Source organism: Gymnoscopelus braueri (genome assembly GCF_963280865.1).
Source record: "Gymnoscopelus braueri genome assembly, chromosome: 17".
NCBI lineage: Eukaryota > Metazoa > Chordata > Actinopteri > Myctophiformes > Myctophidae > Gymnoscopelus > Gymnoscopelus braueri.
The window spans coordinates 1,340,289-1,367,447 of NC_137617.1; the positions used below are offsets into that span (position 1 = coordinate 1,340,289).

The window sequence follows — 27,159 nt, forward strand, 5'->3', positions numbered from 1 at the left end:
CGCTTGCTTAGCACAACACTGTTGTACATCATGTGAATTTCGTGGCGCTGTCATGAGGGGACGCTGACGTGAATTTCTGCGCTCCTCAACCTGAGCTAACACCTGTGTTTTTGGTGTCTTTCCAATGATCCTTTCACTGCGAATGTCATTCTACGTCTGGATTATTTGCACACTTTAAAGATCGGACTCTGGACTCTTTTAAGGCTGCCTTGAAAAGTCACCTATTCTCACAGGCTTATGGCAATTAGTTGTTTGTTGTTTTGTCCACCTGTATGGAGCACAGCATCCACCTGTGGTCTCTGTTTCTATGATTCTCCCTATTGGGGTCTATTTCATTTCCATTCGCTGTAAAAGCTAGTTGGCAATCATTTATTATAATTCATGCTTACAGGGAATGAATGAAATGAGACAGAGCCGTGACGCCTCAAATATGCTTAAATATTTATGCTCCATATATTATGCTCAATAAATATATTTATTCAATCCAAGAGTTGTCTGACTGAACTAGGGAAAGGACAAACGTAGTGCACACATAATGAAATGGAGCACACTGGTTCACATGTCTTTGGGGGTGAGGGGGGGGGTTCCAGGGGTCCCCAGCAAAAGTAGTTAATACAGCATCACAATCATTTTAACCACTTTATCCATTTGTACATTGGCTATTGAAAAATTGCAGATCTACAGGCTACGAGCATGTACCTCTGCTATTTTGTGCTGCTACGTTTTTGAAAAATATCAAAAATGTTTAGAATATTCGATTTAGAATATCAATTTTTTATTATTTTTTTGCCCCTTTTTCTCCCCAATTTAGTCGTTATGTCAATGAATTCCTCCCCACACACATTTTCTGTGTTGTCACTGCTGTTGTATCCTACTGGCTCACCTACCAGTGAGGAGCCCCCACAGGGAGGACTTCCTACTCCTCCCGCCCAACACTCCCTGCTGACAGGCTTTAACCTTGACTGTTCTACCTATGCTGTTAATAATCGTGTTGATAAAGTATTCAATCCTATATTCAAATTGCCTAATGGGTAGAAAATGGATGTCACACACGTAACATGCGGTCACATGTTAGGCACACCTGCATCCACACCAAACTTGGCACAAACACTGTTCAGGGGTCTGCCATCACCATAATCACAGTAAACATTATCATGTCTTCAGTCATATTCAAGGGCTTTTTTTTAAAGCCCTTGAATATGACTTAAAGTAACTCCAGTCACTTTAAGTTCAGCACAGCTGAGCTGTGTGTGTCACTGTCCAGCTGACGCTCGTTGACACTCGTTAATGTTACTTGCATCAAGGCAATTATGTTGTGTTTCTGCATCAAATAGAACTGCACCTAATCTAAGATTCCATCAAAGCCAATACATTTTACACGAGCCTCTCGCACTCATCGATTTTGAATCAAAATTTGTTTTGACTTTAAATTGGAAAAAAATGATTAGATTTGTAATCGAATCTTGACCTCAAGAATCGGAATGTAATCGTGGGATACCTAAAGATTCACAGCCCTAGTGTTTAGCAGGGGCCCCCAGGGGTCGCGTTTAGGGCCCTTCAAATCTCGCCGCCACTCAAAACGGCCTGTGTTTTTTCTCGTCCCCCTTGTCAGTGACGAGCAGGAGATGGCGTGCCTGCGCGACGAGGTGTCCTCGCTTGCCGCTCAGCTGCTGGACCTGCAGGGAGACGTGAGCGGCAGCAGGGAGCGCGAGGCCGAGCTGCTTGGCTTCACCGAGAAGCTGAGCACCAAGAACGCCCAGCTGCAGAACGAGAGCAACGGCCTGCAGGCCAGCCTGGACCGGCTGACCGGCGGCAACGCCGAGCTGCAGGCCAGGCTGGGGGAGAGCAACGCACTGCTGGCTGACCGGGTGAGAGGACACGGCATTACTAATCAAGTGTTAATTTTGACAGCAGTCAGTTTTTATTCTTTTGAATGACATTCCATTTAGTTTGTCATATTTTATTCATCTGAAAAGTTAAACTTTTACCCTAGACAAATTTGTCCCGAGGGAGACTAATAAATGTAACCTTGAACCTTGAGTTGACTAAATGTCATTCGACTTAAAGAAATGACCAGCGGTCTCTCCGGTAGGAGACTCCGAGGAGACTCTTTGAGTCTCCTACCGGAGAGACCGCCGGTCATCACATTATTGTCTCAGGAATGCGACAAAAACCAAAAAATCTCCATGAATTCAAGGCTTCATGAGGTGTGTAATTGATAGAAAATAAGTATTTTTTTAGGTGAATTACTCCTTTAAGTTGACTAAATCTACATTTGATTTAGTCGACTAAATGTAATTTTGGCCTTGATGGCATCCTAATGCCTGATTTGTAGACCAGCTGCCGAAAATAACTGATCTACAATTTCACAATGCGTCTAAGGCCCCTTTTGAAAAAAGAATGTATTGACAACATTGTCATTTAGTTTCCGTTAGTGTTTCATTTCGACAAAATTAACACTGATACTAATAGTCCAGGGCAGGGGTCTTCAAGGCTAAGGACCCCCTTAGCTGAGAGAGAGATGAAACAGGAACCCCCCACTACATATTGTATAAAATTGTGTTGCAGATTAAACATTTTCATATGAATAGCTTCATTGACTTATTTGACAGCACCATCATCAGCATTGTTTAAATTAATGTTTATTTGTTTACACAACATTATCTTTTATATGAATACGTTGGATTCACGTTAATGTGTATTTTCAGACATTTAACCCTCAATACTTAGTAAACTTGACCTTTGGCTCTGTACTTGCTCAGCTCTTTTTTCTACAAGCTCGAAGCGTGGCCCTAAGTGACGTGCTGTGAGCTTGTAGATCTGCAATTTTTGAATAGTCAATGCAAAACTCAAAAATGACAGATAATTCCCGGTTTTAATGGGTTAATGTATTTTGCTGCAGGCCCCCCATCTGAAAAGAGTGTGTGCCAGGAACCCCCATATAAAAAGTCCCTGGCACACCAAATCCATATCAGTTTGGGGGTCCATGACATGGAAATGTTTGAGAATCATGGCACGTTTTGCCCGAGCTCTACGGGCTTGACCTTGTACCGTGCAAAGCTGCACAGTGGGATGTTTTTGATGGTCACACACAAGGCCTGAAAATAATACGCCATCGGTGATGTAGAGCTATTTTGAGAAGCACCACCGCTTGCAGTTGTAAATCATATCATATTTACTATATCGGTGCTGTCGGGCAGAAACCTCCAAAACAAAATGTTCCCGCTTTTGCATTCTTTTCCATAAATCAGTGCTATTGAAACACCCTTTACATCTGTGTTGTGGTTAAAAAAAATGAAATAAACAAAATATATTGAACCAGGAGTTAACTGGTTTGGCCGACTCCAGGCTCCACCCCCTTTTGACCTCCAACCTCATTGTGAGCTTGGAGGTCCATTTAGCTGTTCTTATCAATGATGAACAAAACCTCCTAACTCCACTTTTTGTTTTGTTTTTCTCATTTCCTGAATTTTTTTGGAGTAGGTCATATTTACTATATGACTACACGGATACGCGTCTGTAAACCAGAAAGCTACTTTGAAAGCATGCCATGAGTTTTATGATACCTTAAAAGGAATACTTGTTTTGTCACATTCCTGAGCCAATAATTCAATATTTGAGCAATTTAACTCACTAAGTGCCAGAATTATTTCTGGCTATGTTGTCCCAGTGCCAGAGATTTTTTCAAAGTAAAAAGTGCTTAGGAAGCGAGATACAGCCTTTTTCAGTTATAAGTTAAACAAGGAGTGGATGGAGCTGCAAATCTTCAGATAATGATATCTTGGGTTCTGAACATTTTTTTCAAAAAAAAAGAAAACGTTTTTTACTATTTTTTCAAAAACATGTGAAACACGTGATTGGCACATTGCACCATAGCGGTAAAACACGTGAAACACGTGAATAGCACTCAATGAGTTAAGTTAATGGAAGACATCTAAACAAGAGCAAAACCATATTTAACCCATTCAATCCGGGAACGCATCCTTGTCATCTTGAGATTTCTTTGGCTATTAAAAAATAGCAGATATACCAGCTTATGAGCTTATGAGCTTGTTTCTTCCAGAACCTGGCAACTCGTGTTGCCAGATTCTGGAAACAAGCAACCAGTGTTAAATCGTTCGCCATTAACGGCAGGCTCGCAGGAATTTTCAGCGCATGTTTGACTATCATGAGACTCTACAATGAATCGTAGTAGAGAAAAAAATAACATTGCGTCGGTTATAATAGACGAACTTCACTAACCCTCACGCTCCCATTATAACAACGGAGGGTGTTTAAAAAATGACGACAGGGGAATATATGAAAAAAAAGAACGCTACTTTTCACATCGGTAGGTGAGTAACGAGACATCAAAGATAACACTTAATTTGTCCGGAATTCTCCTTTAACGGCGGTAATTAATTTTTGGAATTAATTACCGCCATTAACGCGATAATTTTGACTGCATTAATATATATATATATTTTAAAGCAAACATTTGTAACTTCTGAGGGTCCCTGAAGAGTACATTTCCTAAATCCTAACAGTATGTTGCTATATCAGTGGTGCTCCAACTTCTCCACACAAAATGATATGTATTTGGCCACGGACCCCCCATCTCAAAATATTTTGTTCCAGGGACAACGACTTTGAGCTTGTAGATCGGTTATTTTCGGCCAAGAGTTTTGGTGTAGAGGGAAAAAAGAGCAGACCAAGTACAGAGCCAATGGTCAAGTTTACTTAGTATTGAGGGTTTGCTGCTTTAGAGCAGTGGTTCCCAAACTTTTTAGCTTAAGGCCAAAAAAAGAAATTAGACGTTTGCCCGGGACCCAAACTAGTGAAAATAGCAGATCACAGCGTGTCGCTTCATGCCGCATTGTGAGCTTGTAGATCTGCTGTTTTCACTACTACTAATTATTTATGTAGGAAACGGGAAAAAAATAGATTTACCCAAAGATGGGTCCCGACCCACTGTTTGGGAATGGGAAACGGTGCTTTAGATAAAGGCGCTATATTAATGCAGTCCGTTTACCATCATTATTATTAATGGCATGGTGTGTCCATGATGCAGTCGGAGAAGCTGACGCGTGAGGAGGCGCGGCGGCAGCAGGAGGTGCAGGGCCTGCAGGAGGAGCGGGAGGCTCTGCAGAGGGAGGTGGAGCTGCTGAAGACCCGCGTGGAGGAGCTGAGAGATGAGCTGGTCACCCAGAAGAGGAAGCAAGCTGCCAACATTAAAGACCTGACCAAGCAGCTAACACAAGGTTAGTAACTTTAACACCAACATTAAAGATCTGACCAAGAAGTTAACACAAAGGTTAGTAACTTTAACATTAAAGACCTGACCAAGAAGTTAACACAAGGTTAGTAACTTTAACATTAAAGACCTGACCAAGAAGTTAACACAAGGTTAGTAACTTTAACATTAAAGACCTGACCAAGAAGTTAACACAAGGTTAGTAACTTTAACATTAAAGACCTGACCAAGAAGTTAACACAAGGTTAGTAACTTTAACATTAAAGATCTGACCAAGCAGTTAAATACGAGGCAATATTAATTAGCCTGGTATGGCCAGACTAATATTACTGTGTAGATATTAGTCTGGAATCTCTGTGTAGAACCTGTATTTCCAAGGGGCGGATTATCTGGTGATAAACCCGCCCCATATTTACATACTGGGCCCTGATTGATGCCCCACAACTTCGGGGGCAGCGGAATCCAATCACAACCGAGCGGGGCCAGACCAAATCTGCCAAGGGCTATTTTTTTTTTTTTGCACTGGCAGATTCGTATGTTTTCCAGGCTGTCGGGTAGAAAACTTCTATCTCCATATATCAGCTTTTACCTTTTGTTTTAAATGAATGCTTCGTCATACAAGAGTTTTACAATATACAAGTGTATGTCTCCCCATGAATTACTTGCCGTCAGGTTGTGTTTGCAGTCGCTCAGAAAGAGAGGTTTATACCTCCTTAGCCTCCTTGTCCATGGGGTATGCTGCTTACAGACTGCAGAAATAAATAATATAAATCATTGCGTGTCTGCCCAAACACACATAATGTTCGCCATTTTGTTCTTATTGACCTGCCGAAGCAGAACAAAGCTCTTGTTTTTTTCTGTTAAATTTCTTATAGAGAGTAGCCAATTATTTTGATTGCTTTTTCTACCCAATTTAGTAATTATGCCAATTAATACCTCCCCACACACAGCTCTGCTGCCAGTGAGGAGCCTCCACCGGGAGGAGAGTTATAATATATCTAGAGAACGGATGGCCCCGCCCCACCTATTCATTTCAATGAAGCACCAAGGTGCTCAAATGCCGAAGACTTGTGCACCGAGCAGGTGCACTAGGGTTTCAAACGGTAGACACACGCGCAGTAGCGTTTTAACCCATTAACACATTGCATGCCAGTCGCGTAGATCTACGCGAACCTATTTAAAGCCGCAGCGTGCCAGTCGCGTAGATCTACGCGAACCGCCGATTCCCATGTTAAGTGCCCCAGGTGCACTTTCCGATTTTTTTTGATCCATTTCCGTTTCCGGTTTCCGGTCGGAAACGGAATTATTCGGGTTCCGGTTTTTTCGATCGTATCCGCTTCCTGTCTGGGATCCTGTTTAAAACTCGATTTTCTCTGGTTGTTGTTTTTCTCCTCGCTGATCACTGTTTACCGTTGATCGACTGTAGCTTCAAGATGGCGGCACGGATTTGGAAACTGTTTTCGCTCGCCGTTTCTCACGGATCCGCTGTGTGTTTAGAACCAAATGAACGCGCACTTTTAACTTATTTAGCGAGGTCTGTGGCGACATGAAAAAAACTAAAAAACAACAATAAAACGCTGGCACTGGTGAGTACATTATGAGATTAAACTCTGGCATGGAATGTGTTAAGGCTGGGAACGCATCTGTGTCATTTTTAGATTTCTTTGGCTATTCTAAAATAGCAGATCTACAAGCTCATAGCACGGCACCGAGTGCTGCGCTATGAGCTTGTAGATCTGCTATTTTTATTTATTTAAAGTGAAAATGTTTAACTCAAATCTTTGCGTCATGGGAGTCCCTGGAACTAAATATTTTGAGATGGCCAAATAAGTATAATTATCGGGGTCCTTGACATGAAAAAGTTTGAGCACCACATAAGTTTTTCAGAAAACTGCTATTTTTGAACAGCCAAAGAAATCAGTGGTGAGCAGTGGTTCTCAAACTTTTTCATGTCAAGGACCCCCAAAATGATATGTATTTGGCCACGGACCCCCATCTCAAATATTTTGTTCCAGGGACCCCCAGAAGCAAAGATTTGAGTTACATATGTTCGCTTAAAAATAATAATTATATATATATATATCTTTTTTGTTTTTTATTATTATTTTTTTAATTATCATTATCATTATCATTATCATTATCATTATTAATATTATTATTATTATTATATTTTTTTTTTTATTATTTTTTTTTCAAAGGGTTGCACTTAATTTTTCAAAAATAGCAGATCTAAAAGCTCATTTGGTGCCGCTATGAGCTTGTATATCTGCTATTTTTGAATAGCCAAAGTATAAAAGGTTAAAATTATTGTGATGCCATATTAACACATTTAGCTGGGGACCCCTGTTACCCCCCCCAGGACCCCTGGGGGTCCCCGGACCCCACTTTAAGAATCAATGCTATAGAGCATAGCATTGCCATTTTGTTTACTGGCTCTGGTTTCACAGATAGAAAGCCCATTCATTCAGCCCATAGAGATTTCAGATTTTTTTAATTATAAATTATTATTTTAAACCTGGAATCAAGCCATCCAGGCTCCTGGAGAATCATGATAAAACATTTGATTCTGTGTCGAACAATATTTGAAAACCGCAAAAAAAAAGCCCTACTACATATTCTGAACACCTTTACCTGTACCTTTTGTTTCATCCTTACTGCGGTGCCAATATGACAACTGAATTTCCCCCAGCGGGGTCAATACAGGTGACTGTCAACATTAATTAGAAATAATAATTCTAGTCTGGAGAACTGACTTTGAATTTAAAAGGACAACAGAACAAAAAGTACTTCTGCAGTGATGCCGTTCGGTGCCTGCATCCAACTTTGAGTTGACTTTCAGGTGAGCGTTTGGTCCAAAATGAAACTCATGAATAAATGAAATTGTCATTTGGCATTTTGCTGAGTTTCCCAGCCCTCCATGCATATAAAGATCTCTGATCCAGAAACCTCTTATCTCCATATTTCAACTTTTTAATGTCCCCCCCCCCCCCCCTCCCGAAATAAATGCCCTACTTCGTTATACAATAGTCTAGAAAAAGTAGCAAATAGTGCCAATCGACAAGCTCAATGCGTTGATTGTAGATCGGCTGGAGTATTAACGAGAGCTTGTAAATAAATAATAACTCATGCATTCAAGTTCTCAGTCACGACTGAATTCAGTCATTTGGATCCCACAGAGGCCAGCATGTCTGGAAAATAGCCGATCTACAAGCTCTTGAGCATTTGAAGTGGTCAAACTAGCAAATTATGTTTAAAACCATTTCCCATAAAACCCTAACGGTCTATGTCATAAAAGCAAGCAAAGGTTAAAGGAGTAGATCACCCAAAAAAAATACTTATTTTCTATCAATTACACACCCCATGAAGCATTGAATTCATGGTGTTTTTTTGTGTTGTCGCATTCCTGAGCCAATAATTTGATGACCGGGTCTATTTCCGGTAGGAGACACAAAGAGACTCCTTTGTGTCTCCTACCGGATACACTAGCATCTTTATTATTATCATCACCTTATTGGCTCAGTGTGTAATTGATAGAAAATACTCATTTAAAGCCTCAGTCTGTGATTTCTTCACCAGAATGTAGGACAACATGGACAATATTACTAAAACATCACCATTTTACATATTGTGTAAAAAACCTTTCACTCTGTTTCACAGATCACATAGTACACTGGTTCTCTTTTTCATGTCAAGGACCCCCCATATTGACCCTTATTAGCCGGCGGACCCTCATTTGAAAAGATATGCCAGAGACCCCCATAAGAGAAGATTTGTACGGCTTAGCAGTGATTCTCAACAATTTTAATTTCAAGGACCCCCAGTTTGACATGCATTAGGCTACGGACCCACATGGCGTTTCTATCTCTGGGACCCCAATTTATATTGTAAAATCAATGTTAATTTAACTCTTGAGAGTGTACAAATGGAACCAAATGGACCCTAACGGGTCCATTTGGTTCCATTTGTACACTCTCAGAGTTACAGACCCATAAGGGTCCATTTGGTTCCTAACTATCCATCATTTAGCTGGGGACCCCCTGGAACTCCCTCAAGGACCCCTGGTACTTTGAGAACCAATGGCATAGTAGGACTTGCCCATACGCTTTTTATTTCCAGTCGTGACATTTTATTTAGCTTTAATCCATGTAATAAACATTTGATCCCCCCAAAAAAGTTTTCCCTCTCCAGAAAGGTAACAGTTTTGGACATACAAGGTTTTTAGCCGACAGCGGCGATTTATAAAGACCTGCATTAAACCCCTGTCACGGGTGGGGACTATAAATTGTCCGGCGGCTCCTCCACAATGTGGCGGCCGTGTCCCATTTCAGTGGAATTCAGGACATGTGACCCAAATGGCTGAGGGTCATGGTCGGACTGAGGGGATGAAAAGACGAGTTAATGAAAAACTGAGGGAAAGAAAAAGGTAGAACGGTATCCAGGCAGCGAAGAGAAAAAGCAAAGGAGGAGGAGGTTCTTAACCCATTAAGACCTGAGGAACGATTCTACAAAATGCCCAATACAAACCTTTTCGTGCCAAGGACCCTCAAATTGATATATATTTATATGGCCACGGACCCCCCCCCCCCCCCCATCTGAAAAAGGTTTTGTGCCAGGGACCCCCAGGAAGAGAAGATTTGTATTTGAAATAATTAAAAACTATTCAACATTTTTCAAACACTTTCAAGATTAAAAAAATAAAACATTTATAAAATAGCAGGTATACAAGCTTGTTGTGACGCGCTGTGAGCTTATATATCTGCAATTTTTTTTAGAACCACTGTTCTAAGCCACTGTTCTAAAGAGTAAAGAGTTTTCTGTAAAACTTACGATGCTATAATTATATATAGCTAAAATCTAGTGTGAGGTGTAGTAGTTTATAATGGCATAGGATTATATATCACGTTTCACGAGACATTCATAGTACTTGTAGGTAATAGAAATTAATTGGCTGAAAATTCTCTAGCAAGTCTTAAGTTTATATTCAAGTCTGGAAGTGAGATTCCCCATTCTTGTGAACGAGGCAGCCTCCCAATGTATGAATGAATGAACCATTGTAAAGCGCTGTGAGCACTTGGAAAAGCGCTATAAAAATGCAATTCATTATTATTATTAGAGGGCGGAGCCAAAGAGTGCACCTTCCGTATGTCACTGATCACATGACCCCAACAATCAATTCTCCAGTTCTAGGCAACACAGAAGTAGGGGACTTTTTTTATTTTGTTCTTATTTCCACAAAACAGCTCTAAGGTATATAAATGACGTAGTTCAATGTTGAAAATGAGTGGTATTCCCCTTAACCCATTAAGGCCGGGAAAGCATCTGTGTCATTTTAGATTTCTTTGGCTAATCAAAAATAGCAGATTTGAGCTTGTAGATCTGCTATTTTTGAGGATTTTTGTTTTTGAAAATGTGTGCAAATCTTTGAATATATATAATTTTTTTACTCAAATCTTTGCTTTTGGGGGTCCCTGGAATAACATATTTTGAGATGGGGGGGGGGGGGGGGGGGGGGGGGCTGGGGGATCCGCGGCCAAATATATATACATATCATTTTGAGGGTCCTTTGACATGAAAAAAGTTTGAGAACCACTGATAATATAGCAACATACTTAAAAAAAAAATTTTTAGGATTTAGAAGACATTTGTAGAATCCCCAGAAGCAAAGATTTGAGATACAAATAAATATTCAAAGATTTGCACACGTTTTCACGATTCTTAAAAAAAATAGCAGATTTACAAGCTCATAGCGTGGCACTCGGTGCCGCGCTGTGAGCTTGCATATCTGCTATTTTTGAACAGCCAAATAAATCTAAAATGACAGATGTGCGTTCCCGGATTGAATGGGTTAAACAGCGTCTGCTAAATTGTAATCGTAACTTGTGTTTTCCCTCCTCAGCTCGTAAGAAACTGGAGCAGACGGAGAACGGAGGCTGCGACCGCGAGGTCAGCAGCATGGGCAGCAGATCCAGCTCCTCGGGTAACTCCACACTACCTCCACCTCACCACAACCGCTATGACTGTAAGCAGTGTTAATTGACCAAAAATGTTGGTCGACCACCTTTTTTCACTGACGAAAAAAAAAACGGAAAAAAAAATCAACAAATAAAAACTAGACTAAAATGTTAGGGAGGAACTATTGGAGAAGAGATCCAGTTGAACTAAATGTTATGTTAGGTTGCGCTCGGGTGTTGCGCTCTGAAAATAGCCGCTCTACAAGCTCACAACGCGCCGCGCTGCGACGCGTTGTGAGCTTGTAGATCAGCTATTTTCAGCATGCAACCAAGTGTAAATTCATTCATTCATTCAAAGTCATTACCACGCCACCAAGGCACCGCCAAAATACATTTTTGTCAACAAAATCAACTGTAGATTTATTCGTCTAAAATCTTATGATATTTAGTCGACTAAAACTAGACTAAAACTACAACTTTTAAGATGACTAAAATATGACTAAAACTAAATGACATTTTATTCAAAAGAAAAGACTATGACTAAACTAAATCAAAATTTGATGTCAAAATTAGCACTGATTGTAAGACGTCGTTCCGACAGGCAGAGCCCATTTGTTTCTCAAATCTGATCTTTAGGACACCGGAGAATAGCCGAATGTACAAGCTCACAACGCTGTCGCGTTATGGCGCGTTGTGAGCTTGTAGATCAGCTATTTGCGGGCGAGCAACATTGTCATACAACAAAGTATAAAGTGTCCAGGACTGAGAGACGACTTTAGAGTAGTAATCCGATTTCAATCTTATTTCAAACAGCCTAGGATCCAATCTCATTCACAAAAAAATCCATTACCATATGATTTGTATCGTGTTCAGACTTGATAAATCCAGTGTGGTTCCAATCTGGATAGGCAAAAACGTGTTTTTTATGTGAAGGACCCCCAGTATTGTATTGGATAAGGATAAGGATATTAGACCCAAGACCCCCTTTTCATAATTTTTTTTATCATCTCTTGAACATCTACACTGTTAATTTGTCTTTTTATTAACTCTGAGAGTGTACAAATGTAATTTGGGGTCCATTTGGCTCCTTTTGTACGCTCTCTGAGTTACAGACCTGTAAGGGTCCATGTGGTTCCATTTGTACACTCTCAGAGTTGCAGGCCCGTAAAGGGTTGGACCCCTGGTGGTCCCCGGACCCGCCATTGGGAATTGTATTATTTTATTATAATATTAAAGGTTTACTGTACAGTCCCTGCCTCATTCTGAATCCAAATTTAACCCATTTAGACGTGAGGCAGATTCTAAAAACACCTTCTAAATCCTAACCTATGTTTTCTGAAAAACTCAAAATGTTTTCATAAAATAAATACATCACGTTGCTATGTATTGTCTGTCGGGTGGAAACCTCATATGTCCAAAACTGTTACTTTTCAGGATTCAAATAAAAAAAATAGCAGATCTACAAGCTCTACAAACTTTCGAGCTTGTGGATCTGCAACTTTTGATGCTTCAGTGTGACACTGTATTATGATCAAGTAGGGCGTTAATTTATGAAACAAACACAAAAAGTTAGAATATGGAGATAAGAGGTTTCTGCCCGACGGCAGTGATATCTAGTAACAACTAAAATGACACAGATGCTTTCCCAGATTTAAAGGTATGACGATGTTTAGGCTCTCCAGGTCTAAATGGGTTAAAGGGTAAGACCACTTTAGTAGAGGTTTGGGTTGTGTAATTACTTTGCCATGATGTAACTCCCAAGGTGGACAAGAAATCAAAAATAATTGCTCCATTGAGTAGAAATTGATATTTCAAAATATGCTCCTCATTGACTTACATTGTATGGTAAAACAGCTCTCAAAGTCACTCTTTTAGCACATAAACAAACGCAAAAGTTGATTCCGACAACATAGAACATCAAAGAACCCAATACTATTTTTGTTTTTAATAAAAATGTAATCTTCCTCTTGATATTGCTATTTTTATTAAGAAGAAAACTCGGACTGGATCCGCGGATCTGGATCTTCAAATAGTATAGATAGATAGAATTATCAATTTCTAATCAATGAAGCAATTATTTTAGATTGTTTTGTCCACCTTTGGAGTTACATCATGGGTAACTACACAACCCAAACCTCTACCAAAGTGGTCTTGCCCTTTAACAAGCACTTCTAAAGACACAGTGGGATGGGGGGGGTAATTTCCGCACGGCAAAATTGTTAATCATCATCGGCTGATTACCGCCTTGGTCTAAACAGGACGCAAGCTGTTTGGAACGTTGTGTTTACGTTGTTTCTGATTGACTTTGATTCCGTTTGCCGCAGTCGAAGGGAAATTGTTCCTTATCACCGTTTTCCCTCGTTTACTTTAGTCGACTCTTTCAGTTGGGTTCGGGCTTAACGGGATACATGTTGTATCTTATGAAAACAACCTTTAAATTGATCTAAAAATGAATAAAAATTGGTTTAATCAAAATGCCTAACCCCCCCCCCCCCCCCACACACACACACGCGCACGCACACACACACACACACACACACACACACTCACGCAGTATAAAATGTTGTTTGTTGCTCAGGTAACTCATAAATTGGTTTCTCTAAATGGTTGAAATTGAAAACATAATACGTATTTATTTTTATGGCAGGGTCACATTATATGTGACTCTTTTTAATGACTAAAGCCTTATTTTATACTTTGGCTATTTGAAAATAGCCAGTCTACAAGCTCACAGCTTCCAGATCAGCTATTTCTGCATTGTGTGAAAATTTTTCAACATGTTGCAACGCGACGTGTTGTAAGCTTGTAGATCTGCTGTTTTCCGCAAAAGCTTTCCCGAATAAGGATCCTGGTGTTTAAGTGGTTAAATAAAGGGTCACACAACACCCTAGCCTGATTTTGTAGTTTGTTTTCAACTTCTGGTTTAAAAACTACATAAGGCTAAAACATGGCAGACTAGTAAGCAACACCAGCTGCACCAAACAAATGAATAATGAGTGTGTTAGATTTTCATAGGTGTGTCCAGAGCCAAGGGCGTGGCCAATGTGCAAGCCTGATAAGACAGAGCAACTCTCCATATAAGGAGAGTTGCGTCACCTCCATTCAGTCTTCTACAGAACCTTCTATTGGTGAATAGTGACAAAGTCCTTAACCGGAAATTTACGTAATGCACTGGAGTCTCTGAGCATTTGTCACTATTTCGAGTTTACATGAACCACGTGACCGGCGCTGTTTTCTGCCCCCGAGGTGATGCAACTCTCTAATACAAGGCTCTGGATAGACAGTATTGACACACCTACAATCTAACACGCCCCGTTATTAATTTGATTAGCTGCAGCTGTGTTGCTTACATCACTGTGTACTATAAGGTCAGTGTGATGCAGCCTAACATGTTTTTAGCCTGCTGTAGTTTTTGACCTGAAGTGGAAAACAAACGGCTAAATCAGCCTGTAACTGCCAGAGTAAAATTGTAATATTGTCACCCCAGTGCCAGCGAAAACTAATGTTCTTTGAAAAATCACGGAATATTTTCTGTGAACGGTCCGCACGGTGATCCCCTCATTACACGCACAGGGGTCTCGTAGAATATGGGGGAAAAAATTATCCGATCGCGGTAATCCGTTCCATAGTTGTGGCAAGTTGAACATTTTGCCAAAAATACATAGTAAAACACAGGAGCTTCAGAATATTTCCCTAATATTTTAACAGGGAAGTGAATGGAGCAGCAAATCTTTGGATCGCGTTATCTCCTGTTTTTTTTTTTTTTTTTAAACATGTCTAACGTGTCAATGGCACTCTGGACCAAGTACCAATTAACTCGAAAACTCGTCCATGGCAGTAAAAGAGTTGTATAAAATGTATACTAATCTTTTGAAAATAGCAGATCTACAAGTACAAGCCTGTAGATATGATATTTTCAAATAGCCAAAGTATATAGGACTGAAGGGGTTAATATATGTTTTACAAAGTAACTAGCAACTAAATAATTGTAATGAAAGTACAATATTTCCCTCTGAGATGTAATGGAGTAGAAGTAAAAATAAATAAATACATCGAAATACTCCAGTAAAGTAAAAATACCTTAGTTAGTTGTTAGTACTTAGTTGCTTTACACCACTGCTCATATATAACCACAATCTAAAATGACAGAGATGCTTTCCTGGTTTTAATGGGTTAAGTGGTTAAGAGCTTTGTGACTGAGACCCGTTGTCTTTCTAAACTCACCTCCTCTGTGTGTGTGCCCCCCCCGCCCCCCCCCCCCCAGGCTCTCTAAACACGCGTCACGGTGGAGGGGACAGGGGGGCGGCGGACGAGCGGTCCCCCGAGGGCCAGTCGACGACGTCGTCGGGCCCCTCGGCGGCGGTGGTGGACAGCTTCCCCGAGGTGGACAAGGCGGTGCTGGTGGAGCGGGTGGTGCGGCTGCAGAAGGCTCTGGCGCGCAAGCAGGAGAAGATGGAGTTCATGGAGGACCACATCAAGCAGCTGGTGGAGGAGATCCGCAAGAAGACCAAGTGAGTGGAAAACCTCTCCGCCAGGAGAGCCGTTATAATGTTTAGTTCGCCCTATAGCCGCCACAAAGCTACAGGCTACCATTCATTTTCAATGGAAGCCAGCCACATGATGGCATGAAGAATGACACTTGTCGATTTTTCTTTTTAACAATCTGTTTTCGGGCTTTTATGCCTTTTCATGATAGGACAGTAGACTGACAGGAAATGTGGAGAGAGATGAGGAGTGTGACTTGCAGCAAAAGTCTTCGGGAACAGGACTCGAACCCGCGACACGCTGTCAAGGCTGGCATTGCAGCCTTAGGGTGCCTGGACCGCCACGCCACAGCCCAGGCCACACTTGCCGTTTTTGATGCTCGCTACAAAATGCTACAACATAGTCGTGTGTAGCTTCAGCTTCAACACAGCTGCTGCTATAAAAGATACAAAACAGCAAAGTGTTGTTCAACCATTTCCACTCTCCTTTCTCCCTCCAAACAATGTCTGCTTGTAAGGGGGGGGGGGGGGGGGGTAATTAGTTCCGTCAGCCAGTTCCCTGGTCTTTTTAACCCCAGGCTTTATATTATTCTTGCTCGTCGGACGCACGCTCCATGACGTCAACTAGCGCGTTGATCGACTCTGCGACAGATACGCTGCCTCAGTTTTGTAACCTTTGTTGCTGCCTGTGTGAACGCAAGTATTATGGATTTTGGGGACACGTTTTAATCGGGTTGTTTATTTCAGTGGTTCTCAAAGGTGGTATTTAGGAACCAAATGGACCCTTACAGTTCTGTAATTCTGAGAGTGTACAAATGGAACCAAATGGACCTTTACAGTTCTGTAATTCTGAGAGTGTACAAATGGAACCAAATGGACCCTTACGGTTCTGTAACTCTGAGAGTGTACAAATGGAACCAAATGGACCCTTATGGGTCTGTAACTCTGAGAGTGTACAAATGGAACCAAATGGACCCTTATGGGTCTGTTACTCTGAGAGTGTACAAATGGAACCAAATGGACCCTTATGGGTCTGTTACTCTGAGAGTGTACAAATGGAACCAAATGGACCCTTATGGGTCTGTAGCTCTGAGAGTGTACAAATGGAACCAAATGGACCCTTATGGGTCTGTAACTCTGAGAGTGTACAAATGGAACGGGTCCATTTGGTTCCATTTGTACACTCTCAGAGTGACGGGGGTCAGTGGGCTAATGCAGACATAACTGGGGGTCCTTGGAACAAAACAAAACAAAAAGTTTGAGAACCTTTTATTTGACTGAACCAGGCCGCACTGCGTTTGAACATTTCAAGGACATTGTGTTTTGTTGTTAACAGCAGCTATTCCTATATTATGCAAATACAGCAGTTTGAAACGGTCCGAATAATGCAGAAATATATATAGCATGGAAATTGACAGCCTTCTGCAGGAAAGAAAACGAACAAGGAAGGATGATGCATGAGGGACTGCAGCAGACGACATGCAAAGCTCAGCAGACCTACTGCAGGAATGCTAAACCATGTAAATTAGATAGATAGATAGATAGATAGATAGATGGCTTTATTATTTTTTGTTTCTTGTTTTTTATGAAAATGTCAACTTCCTGCTGATTTTACTATTTGAAGATCCCAGTCCGGGTTTTCTTCTTAATAAAAATAGCAGAACCAATAGAAAGTTAAATTTTTTATTTGAATCAACTTGGTTTGTGTTCGTTTATGTGCTAAAAGAGTGACTTTGAGAGCTGTTTTACCGTACAATGTACAGTATGTACTGTAAGTGAATGAGGAGCATATTTTGAATCATCAATTTCTAATCAATGGCGCAATTATTTTTGATTTCTTGTCCACCTTTGGAGTTACATAATGGCAAGGTAACTACACAACCCAAACCTCTACCAAAGTGGTCTTGCCCTTTAACCCCAGAGACCTACTTTATGTGAGTCACCTTCAAGCCAGTACGGACCCAACCTCCATTCTGTCTGGTATGTATGTCCTACGTCAGGGCTGCATAGCCATCCGACTGGACAACTGTGATTGGCTATCTGGGTCCCTTGAGAGTAGTGGTGTCATGGAAATCGATCAATCGGGATTGAAAACATTGATTGGTCAAAATGAGCGAGAATCAAATCATGACATTCAAAAGTCGCTCTGCGTCGTCATGTATGCTATGGCATTTCTCATGTCATTTTACCCCCTAATATGGCGTGTAACGGTTTTGACACGGAAGTCACTCAACAAGACGATTGACATTTTACTGCTAATCATGTTGAAACCGTCATGATTTATGCTGCAACGTGGTGTAACACAGTAATGCCCTACATTTGGAAACACACAAACACACACACAGGCCTGTCACAATTATTACCTAATCGTCTAATCCCAATTATTTGAGATAATCACAATTATTTTGCATAATCGTCATAATTGTTTCCATGTTGAAACAATTTCATATATTTTTTAATAAAAAAGCAGAAGCTATTTCTGCTATTTTTAACCTTTTTTGAAAGTATGCAATTATTAAATATCTCAGTAATGTATTTGTATAAGTTATTTAATTGTCATATCTGACCTCTGCATTTCTTTGTTATTACAAAGCCTAAAATCGATACAGAAATGTAATTTGTATTCATAATGTTCCAGTGTTCAAGGACAAAAACACAATTACATTGTTTACTGTATCACAATTATTTGCGTGACAATTAATCGTCATGTAAAATGTCATAATCGTGACAGCCCTACACACACACACACACACACACACAAACACACACACACACACACACACACACACACACACACACACACACACACACACACACACACACACACACACACACACACACACACACACACACACACACACACAGAAGTAAATCCAACCATGACTCATTCTTTGGCGTATTCTAGGCGTATGCTAGGTGTCTGCATGCCTGTCACCACCTAGCACATCAAGCCACGCCTTTTAATTTCTGTCACTTTATTTTTTTTTACTAAACACGATTGCAATGGAACCGGGTTCCAAATACGGACCCCCTGCCAGGTTATTTAGAGGTAAGTCCCCTTCATGTTGGCCTTTTGCTTTGTGCACATGAAAATCCTCATCAGTCATTTTTAACCACTTTAACCCTGGTGTCCGTATTTTACGTCATTGTAGGCAATCTTTTAAAAAAAATAGCCTACCGTACTTCTTAATGCTCAACGTCATACCATGTAACATTTTCAATTGAGCAAAAGTTATATTTGATATAATACTTATACTTGTTTTTAAAAATAACCCTTACACATACATGTCAAATCGTCAAATTGTTGTTAACTTCTCTAAACTTTACATTTTTTGTGCGTGTGTCTGCCCCCGACACACACACAAAATGACACAGGCATCAGAAAGGTACCAGAAATCTATTCATGTATTTTAAAGTTAATGCATTCCGAAACTTTCTGATAACTTTGCCTGCAGCATTCATTTTGGAGCGGTACCGCCGTGGTTTTGCATCTAACTGAATTCTGGGAATCGTAGTTCTAACAAACCATAGACAGATGCTTTAATGAAATAGGAGCTACCAGGGGTTTCGGCAAAAACACACTCTAGGTCGTCCTCAGACGATCCCTCCATCGTCGCTTCCAGTCATCCCGGATTCTCCATACATCTGGCCAGCTCGTTGGTGCTTTGCGCTCCTGCATCTTTCTTGAGAACCTCGTATGTTAACTCTTTGACTGACAGAAATGTATCTCCAGTATGATCGATCCCCCGATCGCTTTAAAAGGCGTATCCGAGTCTCGTAGAATCGGGAGGGGGGGGGGGGGGTAGCGAGCCACAGCAAGCATCAGTTCCATAGTTGTGGGCAGTTGAATGTAGGCTGTTTTCACCAAAACGCAACAGAAACAGAGGAAAAGGCATTCTTCCAGATCGAATTACAAGGAAGAGAACGGGCTGTTTGTTTTGCGATCACGTGAATATTTATGATAAGGAGGGTATGCTTTGAGGGCTTCTACTGGCTCTACTGAGTGAAGACCCCGCCCTCGCTGCCGTTGCAGCCAATGGCATCCGTTTCAGGTTGCTTTTCGGGGACCGGAAGTTCCAAGATGGTGGATTTGAATTCACCGAAAAAAAGTGTCTTCAAAATGTTTCTGTAGAAACCAATGGGTGATGTCATCGTTCCCTTCGTCCATATTTGTTATAGTCTGACTCTATGACCAGATCGGCTATTTTCTCCGCACGACACCGCCATGTACAACTATATAGTATATCAGGCTTAAGTGGTTAAATGACTGCTAAGGGTTTTGCTAAGTGTGGATGTAATCTGTATGTGGCTTCTTATTCTTCTTGGAGTGCTATAGCTTTGTGACATAGATATAGTTAGTCATGTCTTAGTTTGTTAAAGTAAAATCTTTTTTTTTTGGTTTGTTTTGCACTAAAGCTCTTGGTCTTGTATGTGAGCTGTGGGTTGAATTCCTCGTACAGTAAAACTCCAGATAATGACAAGCATGATGTTGCTTGTTATTCTTATTATTATCATTAAAGGAGTAGTTCAGTCCAAAAAATACTTATTTTCTATCAAGATTTTTTAGTTTTTGACGCATTCCTGAGCCAATAATTTGATGAACGGGTGTATTTCCGGTAGGAGACTCAAAGAGACTCTTTTGAGTCTCCTACCGGATACATTAGCATCTTTCCGCCTGTCATCAAATTATTGGCTTAGGAATGCGACACAAACTAAAACATCTAAAACATCATGGGGTGTGTAATTGATAGAAAATAAGATTTATTTTGGGTGAACTACTCCTTTAATATTATTAGTATTATTGTTATTATTATCATATCAATGCATGGCATGATCCCTGTCCTTGCACCTGACTTGAACCAATTTGAAGCTTTTCTTTTCACTTTGATATATATTTATAGATATATTTATATATATTTACAGTATATATATATTTCCTGACATAAACAATGACCTGACACAGCTAGTGCTGATATGAATGTTCATAACTTGTAGATGTGTTAGTTTGTTGGGAGAAAACGAGTGCCGCACTATGAGCTTGTAGATCTGCTATATATTTTTTTTCATATCTTTGAATATACATATTTTTAAAGCGAACTCAGATCTTTGCTTCTGGGCGTCCCTGGAACAAAATATTTTGAGATATCTGCGGCCAAATACATATAATTTTGGGGGTCCTTGACATGAAAAGGTTTGAGAACCACTGACATAGAAACATAGGTTTTTCAGAAAACCGTTTAGATTTAGAAGACATTTGTAGAATCAGCCTCAGGCGTTAATGGGTTAAGTATTAATGATCAAAGTGAAAATTGTCTACAAAATGTTGTTTCTGTGTTGTCCACAGACATAATGTACCAGTACTCTATCCTAGAAGACACAGTTTGTTAAAACCTTTTGGCATTTGGTGCCTTTAATTAGAGTAGAGAAGACGGGAGTTGGATTTGAACTCGGGACCATATGGCCGGGCGCATTAACTGCCTGAGCCACCAGGCAATCCCGTTGCTACAGTCCTCATCCATTAGAGAGACATCTCGATTACTTTATGGTTGATAATTGCAACACGATTTAGGCATTTAGCAATAGCAGACGCTCTCATCCAGAGTGACTTGCATTGTGTAAGATCAGAGTAAATGGCATGAACCCTGGTCACCAAATGACGAGGGAAATGGTCACGTAATAGAGAGCAAAAAGAAAAGAAAAGAAGTGCTGCAATACTATGTAGCTAGGATACCAGGTAAAATTCTAACCGAGCATCGGCCCGAAACCAAGGTCATTCCACAGTTTGGGAGCCAGGAAGGCGAAGAGTCTAGGTCAGGTGTCTTCAACGTTTTTCAGGCCAAGGACCCCTTAGCTGAGAGAGAGATGAAGCAGGGACCCCCACCACAATTCATAGATAGTTTCATAAACTAGTTTGACAGCACAATCATCCGTTTTGTTGTGTAAATTAATGTTTTTTAATTTATTTTACACACTTTCTTTTCTATTAACCCATTAAGATTTGGCTTCTAAATCCTAACAGTTTTCTGAAGAACTGTTGCTATCAGTGGTTCTCAAACTTTTTCATGTCAAGGACCTCCAAAATGTATTTTGGCTGCCGACCCCCATCTCAAAACATTTTGTTCCAGGGACCACCAGAAGTAAAGATTTGAGTTCAAACATGTTTGCTTTGTATATTCAAAGACGTTCACACGTTTTCAAGATTTTTCAAAAATAATATAAACTGAGCTTGCATACCTGCTATTTTTGAATAGCCAACCAATGTGCTATATTTATATAGCTAAAATCTAAAATGACACGGATGCGTTCCCGGTTTTAATGGGTTAATATGTTTCATGATGATATGATTCATGTTAACTCATTCACTGCCACTGACGTAAAAAACGTAATTTGTCCCGTTTACCAATCCTGCCACTGACGTAAAAAACGTAATTTTTTTTTTTTGAAAAAAATTAATTTTTTTTTTTAGTTTTTTTTTTTAGTTTTTTTTTCAAATTTGACCCAAAGACCAAGGAGATATGATTGTTTAAAGATCTGCACTCCCATCCACTTCCTTGTTAACTTAAAACTTAAAAATTCTGTATCTCGGCTCCTGAGTACTTTTTTTTTTAAATGAAAAATCTCTGGCAGTGGGCAAACGCGGCCAGCAATAATTGTGGCAGTGAATGAGTTAATGTGTATGTTCAGACATTTAACCAGTTAAACCCTCAATAACACCATGTGGCTCTGTATTTGGTCTGCTTAACTGTTGTCTGAACAGGAGACTTGCACAATGATTAGTTAACTTATTTTTACCTGTAAAACTTACATAGGAGAGGTGAAAAAAAACAGAACAAGAAAAGCAAGTACCTTTTCAAACACCCGGTTTATGAAAGACTTACTGTAACAAAAAAATATTTACATAAGCCAGTTCGATACAAAAATGCAACACATCAGTGGCAATGTCTTCTAAATCCTAACAGTTTTTTTTAAAACGTATGTTTCTATATCAGTGGTTCTCAAACCTTTTCATGTCAAGGACCCCCAAAATTATATGTATTTGGCCACGGACCCCCTTCTCAAAATATGTTATTCCAGGGACCCCCCAGAAGCAAAATAAAAAAAAATCGCTTTAAATATATATATATATATTCTAAGATCTGCACAAATGTTCACGATTTTTCTTAAATAGCAGATCTACAAGCTCGTAGCGTGCTATGAGCTTGTAGATCTGCTATTTTTGAATAGCCAAAGAAAAAAAACTACACGGATGCGTTCCCGGTCTTAATGGGTTAAAGATGACGCAACACCATTGTTGTCCTTCCCAATTCCGATTCCGGAATTTGTGTATCAGTCGATACAGAGCACATACAGTACAGTAGCGGGGCGTTTACTGGTATGTGGTATCGGTATGGTAACGAACTCTTATAAGGGGTATCAGCTTGTTATCTGTGAAGTCATAATGACCCTTCTATAAGGTCGGTGTGCATAGATTATATTTCGTGATGATCTGCTGCTATTGACTGCACGTTGAGCTGAAGTTTCGTGCAGCAGCAGATATCACTTCGTGCTCTGACCTTCTGCTGTAAGGCAAAGGCACTGCAGCACGGTTTTCTGCATGGTCACTACACAGTACAGTAAGCTTGGAGATGCAATGCGGTTAACCCATTTAGACCGGGAACGCATCTGTGTGTCATTTTAAGATTTCTTTGAGCTAGATGAGCATAGATCTTTTTTTTTAAATGGTGAAAATGTGTGCAAATCTTTGAATATATATATTTTTTTACATTTGTAAAATATTTTGTTCCAGGGATCCCCAGAAGCAAATATGTGAGTTACAAATGTTTGCTTGAAAATATATATATTCAAAGATTTGCACACATTTTCAAGATTAAAAAAAAAAAAGCAGATCTACAAGCTCATAGCGCGGCACTCGGTGCCGCGCTATGAGCTTGTAGAACTGCTATTTTTGAATAGCCAAAAGAAATCTAAAAATGACATAAGTCAGATGCTTTCCCGGTCTAAATGGGTTAAGAAGGTTCGACATCATTAATACTTGTGGGCTTCAAGCTCAGGTAACCCTTGTTTTAATTCCTTGGCATTCGGAACGTTTTCTTTGCCTTATCATGGTCTCGTTTTTTTTTTGAGGAAACGTTTTAATGCGCAGACAGACCAGCGTTTCAGCATTTATGCTATCTTCGTCAGATTCAAAACGTTTAAACAAGCACAGGGCAACCTGACTTAATGGTCAACAGAGGTTTAACTATTGTTAATTTTGACTGCATATTTTGCATAGTTTTAGACTTAGTCTCTTGAATACATTTCCATTTAGTCTTAGTCATATTTGTGTCATCTGAAATGTTTTAGTTCCAGTCTAGTTTTAGTTGACTAAATATCATGAGTTTGAATCTGTATCTACATTTTACAGTTGATTTAGTTGACAAAATGGCCAGCCGTGATGGTGTCATAATGCCTGATTTATACGTAGCTGTGTGCTGAAAATAGACGATCTACAAGTAGAATGGCAATTTTCGGGGCACAACCAAGCATAAAATGACTTGTCTTAGTTCTACTGGATCTCTTCTCCACTAATCCCTCCCTAAAATTGTATCGAGTTTTTATGTGTTGACGACATTGGCAATATATTTAGTCATACTGCAGTTTTAGTCATCATAGCTTAGTTTTTATTTAGTTTCCTTTAGTGAAAAACAAACATTTTGTCATAGTTTTTAGTAGACAAAATTAACACTGGGTGAAACCACATGAATCCTTGTATATGACTCAAAATGTGATTAAGTCTGATCATGGCCCCATTAACTTTCTTTGTAAAATAAAGGTATAAAAGATATGTGTGGAAAATAATCAGTAGAGCTATGTCTGTAGTCTACTGGCAGCGTGCATACAAAGTTTGCGCTTGATCGGTCGAGCGGTTTGTGACATTCGCTTCGGACACACAGATCCTCTCATATGGCCTCTTGCAGAGCCATGCCGTAAAAATGTGGCTTGTAGATCAGCCATTTTCGTCATTCGTTTAAAACAAAATATATAAGGCCTACGTTGTTAAAGACGATTTTAAGTTGAAGCCTCCATAAGTGGCTTTCCTCTGGTCGTTGAGGTTTGACTGCTTAATGTAACCGCCTTACAAATGTTTAAATTTAAAAGAATATATATAAATATTTTTTTATAAGTGTCCTTCAGTAAGGAAACATATTCAGGGATTTGAAGGTGTCATCTCCTCTCGTTCCATCTTTCTCTTTTTCCAATCTAATCACGTACTGTAGGAGCACAATGGTTTTAAAAATAGAGAAACATCTACTTGGACTGAGTGCATTCCTCCGACAGAAAGAAAGAAGCTATAATTAATGTAAATTAAGAGGAGCGCAGCACCAGAGCGCCAGAAGGTTTTCTTTTGGGTATTTTTTAAATCTAAATGAAGACGCTCCCTGCTGAATCCCACCTTTTAATAGCTGCTAGGATATCTGTGGAAAGTAGAGCTGAGACTAAAACCTGGTGATGAGTTCATTTCTCTTTGGACTGTTGGCCAGTAGTTCTCAAACTTTTTCGGGCCAAGGACCCCCAAATTGATATATATTTGGCCGCGGACCCCCCGCCATCTGAAAATGTTTTGTGCCAGGGACCGCCATAAGAGAAAATTTGTGTAAAAAAAATCATCATAATACTTATGAATTGATTATTATGTTTTTTTTTAGTTTTTTAGTTTTTTTATGTAATTGTATGTTACATGTCTGAATGTTGCATGTTGTATGTGGGATTGGGGTCGGGGGTAGAAGATGTAAGGGCACAACATTTTTTACTTTTGACATCCTATGGCTACTGTATTCCCATGTACTTGTCAAAAGCAATAAATAAATACACATTAGAAAAATAATAACAATACATATTTTCAACATTTTCGAAACATTTTTGATATTTTTTCAAAAATTCTCAAAAATAGCAGATGCACAAGCTTGTACATCTGCTAAGTATAGGGTAGTAGTTGTTAAAAGTTGGAATCGGAAGCTTGTGCAGTTATTATATTTTGATTGATTGAATACTTTGTTAACAGTTTGCAAAAAAAGTTAGGAATAATTTAGGGGGGTCCCCAGATGATTTGCTTAATGTGCAACGTTGTTTCTCACTCTACAGTAATTAAACCAACATACAGTACAAGTGTATACAGGGTATCTGCACATTTCTAAAGTTACAATTTAATGACTTTTAAGACCTTTTTAATACCAAATTGGCCAAATTGTCAAATATTACATAAGAAATAGGCAAACATTATGAAAATAGCCGATCCACAAGCTCACAATGCCTCGCACCGAGTCAAATTAAATGTAATGCCTAACAATTCCAAGTGCTTATCAGGGTGTGGGGTGGGTCCCCAGTTCAAATATGATTATTTTGGGGGGTCGCGGCCTGAAAAGGTTGGGAACCTCTCTCTCTCTAGCAAACACATTGATGCTAGTATCTGTCACAATGCTTTTATTTTCCAAGAAGAAAGAACCATCAATTATGCTCGCCGATCCTCTTTCTTTGTTTGGTTCTTTCTGTCTCTCTCTGTCCTTGTCGGTCTGTCTGTCTGTCTCTGTCGCTGTCTTTCTCTCTCTTTCTGCCTCTTTCTCTCTGTCTCTGTCGCTGTCTTTCTCTCTCTGTGTCTCTGTCTGTCTCTCTCTCTCTCTCTCTCTCTCTCTCTCTCTCCCCCTCAGTGCACTGTAATGCATTGACCTTCATTATAGTAGATATGGCTTTAACCTCTCTCTGCATGGTGGCATACTGTACTGTCCATACTATGCAGCAGCAGCATAACTCACACTAATGACTTCAGTGCATCAATCAGAAGTCAATTAACTCAACACCTTCCTGGGGATACTACTACTGAAGCAACATGACATGTTTTCTTTTTTCACACATACAACATAGTAGCTGTGTGTGTGTGTGTGTGTGTGTGTGTGTGCGTGTGCGCACGCATGCACGTCCACATGGAGCCAATCAATGATAACTTTAATTTAATAACTATCTATATGATGCCTTTTTTTTTTACATTAATCACTGCCTAGAACGACTAAAACGACTTTTGTCCCATAAGCCCTGTCTGCCTAGAAAAACTAAAACGACTTTTACGGTAATAAAAAAACATCTTTTCTTTTTTTTAATTTGACCCAAAGACCAAGGAGATATGATTTTTCGAAGATCTAGACTCCCATCCACTTCCTTGTTAACTTAAAACTTAAAAATTCTGTATCTCGGCTCCTGAGTACTTTTTCTTTTCAATGAAAAATCTCTGGCAGTGGGCAAACGCGGCCAGAAATCAGGCAGTGAATGAGTTAACCACTTGAACCCCAGCATTCCTATTCTGGGCGGGGCATTCGGCAAAAATAGCCGATCTACAAGCTCATAACGCACCGCAATGTGACAAGCTTTAACTCATTCAGTGCCACTGGACGTCTAAGACGTTTTTTTTTTTTTTGGAAATTCTGCTCCATTCACTCTTTGTTTAACTTCTTACTGAAAA

The 27,159-nt window shown here is 39.8% G+C and overlaps 1 protein-coding gene across 2 annotated transcripts in view; it reads left to right on the top strand.

The window, feature by feature from the left end:
• ccdc186 (coiled-coil domain-containing protein 186) overlaps positions 1–27,159 on the top strand; it is a 106,816-nt gene that overhangs the window by 53,609 nt on the left and 26,048 nt on the right. The window contains exons 13-16 of one of the 2 annotated variants that reach the window (XM_080454452.1): positions 1,613–1,868; positions 5,051–5,240; positions 11,130–11,252; positions 15,449–15,695. In XM_080454452.1, coding sequence (XP_080310578.1) covers positions 1,613–1,868; positions 5,051–5,240; positions 11,130–11,252; positions 15,449–15,695 — 816 coding nt within the window. The remainder of the gene's footprint in view (positions 1–1,612; positions 1,869–5,050; positions 5,241–11,129; positions 11,253–15,448; positions 15,696–27,159) is intronic. The other variant, XM_080454453.1, reaches the window with a different exon arrangement.